At 36.1% G+C, this 8,340-nt stretch overlaps 1 protein-coding gene across 1 annotated transcript; it reads right to left on the reverse strand.

The window, feature by feature from the left end:
- On the reverse strand, positions 1 to 2,977 carry LOC110114492 (homeobox-leucine zipper protein HOX16). Its single transcript, XM_020847391.2, has 4 exons — positions 2,460 to 2,977; positions 2,239 to 2,375; positions 1,733 to 1,972; positions 1 to 593 (listed from the first exon to the last, which is right to left on the reverse strand). The coding sequence occupies exons 1-4, from the start codon at positions 2,548 to 2,550 to the stop codon at positions 186 to 188; spliced, it is 876 nt and encodes a 291-aa protein (XP_020703050.1). The 5' UTR covers positions 2,551 to 2,977; the 3' UTR covers positions 1 to 185.
- Positions 2,978 to 8,340: the final 5,363 nt, after the last annotated feature.

The raw sequence follows: 8,340 nt of genomic DNA on the forward strand, positions 1-8,340 counted from the left end.
TGAAGATAACAGTAGAATATTATACTATCACAAAGTGTTGTGTCTGCGAGGAGTCTGTATCGATTCACCTCGAAGACAATTATTGTAGATATTCATACATCATTACATCAAATAAGATCAAACAGCAGATCGATCAAATTCACAAAACACCAGAGTTTCATTGTAGCACAGTAGCAGAGTTTCATTCAGCTCCAAACCCACCAGTTTTCTTCCCCGGAAGCCTCCACGAACATGCCGCCGGGAAGATAGCTGCAGCCATCGTCGCTGCTGCCGGCATCCTCCTCGGAGCAAATTCCTCCTTCGATCGCGCCTAGGTAGCAGCCAGCGTTGCCTTCGATCAAGCTCTCTTGGAAGTAAGAATCGCCGCTACTGTCTACCTGGAGAGCTGCGGCGCCTTCGGTATCTTCAATTGCGTTTCCTTTGCTCTTATAACTCAGCCGGTCATCCCCTGATCTCTGCTGCGTCGGAGCTGCGGCTAGCGGAGACGAGAGTTGTTCCTCCTCAGTCAATAATGTCGCTTTCTGGTGGTCATCATCTCCCTTCAGCCCCCCGACCGCCAGCTCCTTCTGGAGCATCTCTGTCAAAGACACCACCTGCCATTGCCAAAGACTGGACTTTTATTTTTAACTCATCTAACATTGCATTTGTCATGTAAGCTTGAATTGGACTGAAAAACATTGAAGCAAGTGAATGATACATCAATAATTATCAAAATGCAATTATTAAATTGAATTTAATTATAAATTTTTATGTTTATATTCACTGAAATTCTGCACATGCATGGGATAAATTTTAGTATCAGATTATCCTAATTAAAAATTGGTAAGAACATCCTAATGCGATTTTTTCCTTCCCTGGCCCAAGAGAATAACTTTACAGACGTCTTGAAAATATGACATTGGATCTTGAAATTTAAAGGGTATATTTCCTACATGTTTTGGAATAATTTGATTAATCTAATCAATTAATTTATAAATCGATTAAAAATCTAATTTTTAAATGCTATGATTTCATCCACACACACAACATAAGAAAATCATCAAATTTTAAATATATTCATTTTGTAAATTATACAAATGATTTTTTAAAGCTTCAATATCTTCATTTTGGTTTGGTCTCCATTGAAAACGATGTAAAACATTAATGTTTTTGGCGGCCTGTATGAACAGTATCAACTAAAGCTTATAAACATTTTTGAGTTTTAGTAAAACTTTGGGTGAACCTCAACTGTTGCGACAAGAACTTACATATGTACAACAAAATTTTACTATAACTTTTAAACAGTCCCGAAATTTCTAATAATTCTGTAACAAAAATCCACTAAATTTTATGTATTTTATAACTTGAGATTTAATTAACTTTATTATTTTTTTTATATCTAAAACTTAAGTTTATAATACAAAAAAACAAGAAATTACAACCAAAATTGGATAACGAAATTATCAGAACTTAAAATTTTATGATAGATGAAAATCGAAATTGAGTTTGGAAATTTTACTCAAAAAAGCAATTTTTATGAATCTTCAAGGAGTTTCACAAGATTTTGAGGCTTTATATGAACATAAAAGAAAAAACAAAAGCTGTTTTTGTTTCCAACAGATAGTAAAACATAACAATAAAAATGCTATGCTGCCACAATATTCGAAGCGGATACCCAAAAAGATGCTTATTCAGTGGGAATTGACGACGGAGGTGGAGCGGTGAGGTCACCGGTTAGGGAAAGGGACCGTACCTGCGAGCGGAGGCGGTCGTTATCTTTGAGAAGGGAATCGTGGTCAGCGAGCAGAGCGTCGTAGGAGGATTTGAGCCGATCAAAGTCGCGCTCGAGCTGCTTTGTCTTCCATCGTGCCCGGCGGTTCTGGAACCATACCGCCACCTGCCGGGGTTGCAGGCCCAGCTTCTTCGCCAGGTCGCTCTTCCTCTCCGGCTCCAGCTTGTTCTCTGTTTCAAAGCTTCTTTCAAGCAGTTGTACCTTTTCAATTACCAGTCGCCAGAGCCATTAACAAATTGCTTTGCTTTTGGTCGATAAAGAAAAATCACTTACCACTTATTCAGCAAATACTAAAAAAACCAGAAAGTAATGAATTTCTATAATAAATTACAAAAAAGTCAACACACAATGGATCAAAAGAAAAGAAACCAGAAAGAACCATCAAGTGGGACATTAAATTAATCCATAAATAGACAAATCTCGGTCATTGGTTAAGCCCGATCGGGCGGAGATGAGCGGCGGATTACCTGCTCTGTGGTAAGGCGGCGCTTCTTCTCCGATTGCTGCTCGTCGTAGTACTCTTCTTCCAGGAGCTCATCTGCAGTAGTGAAAAAGGGACGCCGCTTGTTCGCGCCATCATCGAATCCAAGAACAGATCTCCCTCCTTCATTATTCCCAAATCCAAATCCACTGTAATTCCTCCAAAACTAAAATCCAAAAAACAAAAATCGCACGAGGAAATGGATACCTCGGAAGATTTGGCTGCCAGAGCCACCGAGAAAGAACATGTGTCCAGCGTGGGAAGAAGACGAATCGAAAATTAGATGGCGGGAATCCATGGTTATGACTCAGATCGGAGCGACTGTCACAAAGATCTCCTCTCCCACCTTCTACTGATACAGAAGTTTATCTTGCTAGAATATATTAGCTCTAGATACTATGATCTCTTTCCTAGAAGACGACGATGGTCTTGTGGCGAAAGAAGCTGGTACTCCACAGCAATCGTGCCGACGTTTTCATCGGAAACAAGGAAAACCCCATCATGCACTGGATCTCGATTTGGGAACGTCTAGCCTCGGTTACCGTCAGCGGCCGCAGCGGGAATCGGTAACAGAGCTCCCGCGAGCTAAAACCTAGAAAAGACCAAACAGATCACCGTAATCTTCAATTCAGACTCCGACGCCAAGGGTTCCGATTCTCTCCGCCGTCGCTGTCGCCTTGCTCGTTCTTTGGTCCCTGTTGTCTTTGCGGCTAAACTTCCATTAGCTGTCTTTGGAGGCGTTATATAGAAGCAGAAAATTGACATATAATACCTGAGACGTCTCTGCCTAATGGACAATGGATCTGAGCCGTTGATTACTAAACGCTGCGCGGATAATCGTGATTTGTAGAATAAAGATTATCCTGAAATTGATGGAACATCAGGGGATAAGGTCGGTATGTTTCTTACAGTAAGATATATTACTAAAACCCCCTTTCTAAATTAAATATAGCAAAAAAAACTGGCTAATTTTCATTTAATATTGGAAATTATTTTTATTTAACTTCTTGTTGACCTAAAAATAATTCGAGATCCTATCAGATCAAATTGAGCCAGAAGGAGGCACAAGTGAATCTATATTAAAATAAATGAATAAAATCAAGTTGAGAGAAAGAGACTGGTTAGCAAGAGGGGGAAAAAATACTACAATAGGGATGGTAGATAGCTATAGTCTTCATTGGACAAAAGCTTTTGATCAAACATTTTCTTGTAGGGTTGAGATTTTACTTAGAAATTTTAATAAGAGGAGCTTGATTTTACTCATTTGCTAATTTTTTGTTACCGCTGACTTGATCATCATTTTCTACTTGAGAGTAATATCAACAGGAGCGTATCATTGTTGTAGAATTGTATGAATATACTGTAATTTAGAAAATTTTTGGTGTTAAGTTGAGCCAGTTGTATGGGATGATAAGGTGTGATGGTGTTGTATTGTTACTCCATTCGACTTAATTATAACCATCAAGTTGGTAGTAAGATGATAAGGTTGTAAACTTATCCCTATACAATTGTGGCATGTAGAATCACATTTGCAGGACAAAGTAATTTCTACAATAGAGTATCATATATGATCTAGAATTTAGCTGGGCAAGAAGAGCTGTGTAGAAAGATGAATTGTTTGTACGTGCATATTGATACACATGTTATCAAAGATATAAATCAAGCCCTATGAAATATTCATCTTATGGAAATTGCATGTGTCATCATCAAGCACTGAAAATGGAATAAGCATCCTTTGGATATCAACTCTTTAAGTTAGGATTTTAGAGTTAAAACACTAGATTCTTTTACTTCTTCACAATGCCTTTTTTGCTTTTCTTTTAGGGTATTGATTGTTAAGAAGATAGAGATAGACACTTGATATTGAAGTTGACAAGGTGCTAATGCATAAGAATGGTAAGCAAGAATTTTGAGAAGGCATAGTTTATATTGGAAAGTTAGCACACATAATTTCTCACTATTTTCTTGATTAAATATCCAACATACGTAGTACATCACTTAGGTGATTTCTATTTTTAATAACTCATGAGCCTCCTCATAGATAAATTTTTCTAGCAAGAATATTATATAGAATTTTCTTTACTTGACTTATATGGACCCTTCATGCATATTCAGATTTTTGAAGGGCATGTAAGCATTTAAGCATAACTTTTCAAACTCAAATTAGATTAGCACATTGAAATTCACTCTTAAATTTGTTAAGAAATATTACAATGAACATCCCATATATCTAAGCATTATTCTTAATCATTCCAATTTTATCAAGTGTATCAAAGAGAATTTCTTGATTTAAGAGACTTTAAATGCCAAATATATTTAAAGAAGGAGATGCCACTTTTATTTGATAGACTGGAATACATGAGCGTAATACTAAATCTTCACCACCTTTCTCTCGTACTCACCCTAATGTTAGGGGAAATCATATAAAAACTAAAATCTATTTATTTGAATTATTTAGATGAAAGAGAGGATAATGATGAGTTTAAATCGCTTGATTAGAAGATTTAGAATATATTAATTGTTGCGTGCTAGAACATTCACGACATAAGGGAGATAAAGAGCTTAACATCGTATGAAAATTCAACACACACATAGATATGAGAGAGGGTGCAAAAATCATAAGAGATATTCAAATTTTTATGTGAAAACCAAGGAAACAGGAAAATTGGCTCAGGGGAGGGCATTGGCTCAATGTAGCAAATATAAATTGTATAAAGCAAATTACATTATTGGAGTTAAAAGAATCCAATGACATAAGAGATGTTCTCAAGAGAACGTGGGTATGCTCGTTTGGTCAATATGGTTGTAGTTGAGCGATAAAGGTCAGAGACTATAGTGAGAACATCAATGAATAAAGCGAAAAAGATACGGGCTTAAGTAAGAGGATAATTGATTAAAATCATATCAAATTGTTCAGAATAATCAATCTATAACATATAATAAAATCATATCAAATTATCCTCTTAACCGATGAAAATATAATAAAATCATATCAAATTGTTCAGAATAATCAATCTATAACATACAAATTTATCTCTTAGCAGGTGAAAATATAATAAAATCATATCAAATTGTTCCGAATAATCAATCTATAACATATAAAAAATTATGGGTTGAAAGCCAATGAAATTAAGAGATGATACATTTTTGACAAATTTAGAAGAGATAAATATGTAAAAATCTAAAATTTTAAAAATAGAAGTAAGAGGATAGCTAATTATAATAATCAGAATACTTTTTACAATAGAAGTGATAGATGAAAATGACCAAAAAATACCTTTCTCTCTCCTTTGTCTCTCCTCTTCCTTTCCCTTCTCCCTTTCTTCCCAAGCAAGTCACAATCTAAATGGGGAGGTGGCGATGCTGGAATTCTATAATGCTTAGTTATAGAATAAAAAATATATATAAATAATGTTAGTGGGATAACTCCACAATGCTCAGACCCATCACCACTATATTATATATCAAGTCAAAAATTACTATAGAACAGAGACTAAACTACTGCAACAATATTTTCTAGCGTTATTGTACTCTAAAACCTAGCATTATAATACTCACAAGTATAAAGCTAGAGCACTCCAATTCAAATATAAAGTTCAAAAAATTATATTTTACAATACTTTCCATTTTTGAGTTATTATATGTAATCAGCGGGCAACTATGGTTGGAAAGATCTTAGTTATTTGACGATGGTGGTTGGAGGGACCGTAGTCGTGTGACTAAGGTCAAAGGGATTGTAGTTTGTGGGCGAGAAAGGTTGGAAGGATTGTAGTTGTCGAGCAATGAAGATCAAAGGGACTGAATTGAGAAACAGTTGTTCAAGGGTTGTAGTCAAAAGGATCGTAGTTTGATGATGATGGTTGAAGAAACTATAATAGGGCAATTACAATCAAAAGACTATATTCGGACGACTAAGGTTGAAGAACCATAGTAGAGCGACGTAAGTTTGAGGTACTGTAGTTGGGTGACTAAGGTCGTAAGGATTATGGTTAGCGGGTGATAGAGGTCAGAGGGAATATAGTCAGGTGACAATAGTCATAGGGACTACAGTTGGGTAAAGGTCGAAGGGATCTTAGTCGATGAACGATAGAGGTCAGAGGGATCGTAGTTGACATGCGATAGAGGAAAGAATGACTGTAGTCTAACAATTGAGGTCAAAGGGATCATAGTAAGGAGACAATGATATAAGAACCATAGTCAAGTGATGTAGGTTGGAGGAATCGTAATTTGATGACTGAGGTCTGAAGCACTGTAGTTGGTAGGTGATGGAGGTCAAAGGGATCGTATTCGGGCAATGATGGTCAGAGGGACCATAGTATGACAACGAAGATCAGAGGGACATTAATCAGTTGGTTAGCGAGAGGTCAGAAGGATCATAGTTAGACGATTGTAGTCGTAGAGCACATAGTTGGGAGATAGTGATCTAATAACCGTAGTCGTGTGATAGCAGTCGAAGGGACCTTAGTTGGGCTATGGAGATCAGAGGGACTATAATAAGGCTATTAGGTCGGAGGGACCATAGCTGGGTGACGAAGGTTGGACGGCTCACAGTCGGGCGACTAAGGTCAGAAGGATGGTAGTTTGTGGGTGATGAAGGTTAAAGGGATTGTAGTTAGGCAACGGTGGTTGGAGGGACAATATTCTAGTGATGTATGTTAGAAGGATCGTAGTCGGTGGGTGATAGAGGCAGGATGGACTGTAGTCAGGTGACTTAGTTCGGAGGAACTATAGTAAGGCAATGGAGGTTTGAGGGATCGTAGTCGGGTTAAAGAGCTCGAAAGGATCATAGTCGGAGGATGGTGGGGGTCAGGCGTCTGTAGTCGAGTAATGGAGGTTGTAGAGGAAATAGTCGTTAGACGATATAGGTCGGTGCGAAGACTCGATGGTGGTGGTCGGACGGAGGCTTGATGACGATGGTTAGGCAGAGGTTCGACGATGGCGAAAGCTGGTTGGACATCTGGTAATGATCGGCTGGTTAAAGTTTGGTGGCGGCGGTCGTTCAATTTAATTATAAGTTTGTTGACATCAGAGTTTGGTTGGTCCGTAGTTTAATTTTAAAATTTTCCAATTCAAAATTTTCCTTGAGATTCATGCCTGATCAAGTTAATTTTTGGTGTTGTATCATTAATTTTTAAATTAGTTCAAACACACTAATTAGTCTGATTTTCCCTAGAAATTTTATTAGAAATTTATTTCTTAATTGTACAGAGAATATATCTTTTTTAATTTGATAATTTTAAAATTTTATTTTGTTTTAAAAAAAAAATGTTTATGATTATTTTATTTATGAATAGTAAACATAATAAAGTTGATTATGAATGAATGAAATGTAAATTCATTACCTTTAAAGTACTTCTAATTTGCTCAACTATATTTCTAATAAATGTGCCAAGAAATAAAAAAAGGAGACAAAGGGTCATCATGGATAAGAAATAAAGGTTAACAAGATTAATGTTATCTAGTCTGTTATCTTTTATTGTGTTTCTTTTTTCCTGAAATTTCTTAAACATCATTAATTCCTTAGAATAATCATCCTAACACACCTTGACCAGAACATATATATAGTGAGAAGGTTACAATTATGATAGCAAATGTCATATGTTTGCTTGTTCTGCTTGAAGATATTGCACATCATTCTTCAAATCTACTTAATATTATAAGTATCAAGGTCATTAATATTACAAATTATATTAGAATAGCTATGCCGCCCTTCTACTTTTGATTGGTAGGAGTGACACAAGCATTATCTCCTACATATAGGATTTAACTTATATTAGAGCTAAATTTGGATAGTAAGGTATGATGACAATGATGTTAAAGGTAAGAGGGAAGACCCAAGGGCTAATTGAGCACATCAAAATAATTGAACATACTAGTGAAAAAGAAAATAAAAAATATTTAGGATATGTTTGGTTGGCTTACATAAGGGTGTGAATATTTTAAATGCATGAGTTTTAAAAATTTTAGTTTTGGTTGAATGAAAAAGCAATGAGAAGTAAAGTAAATTTTTTTTCTGGACATTTAGGCCAATTAGACTCACACATACATCACATACACAAGTCTCAAACCCAAGTCCTCTTAGTTGGTA

Source organism: Dendrobium catenatum, unplaced genomic scaffold (assembly GCF_001605985.2).
Source record: "Dendrobium catenatum unplaced genomic scaffold, ASM160598v2 fragScaff_scaffold_1608, whole genome shotgun sequence".
Classification (NCBI taxonomy): domain Eukaryota; kingdom Viridiplantae; phylum Streptophyta; class Magnoliopsida; order Asparagales; family Orchidaceae; genus Dendrobium; species Dendrobium catenatum.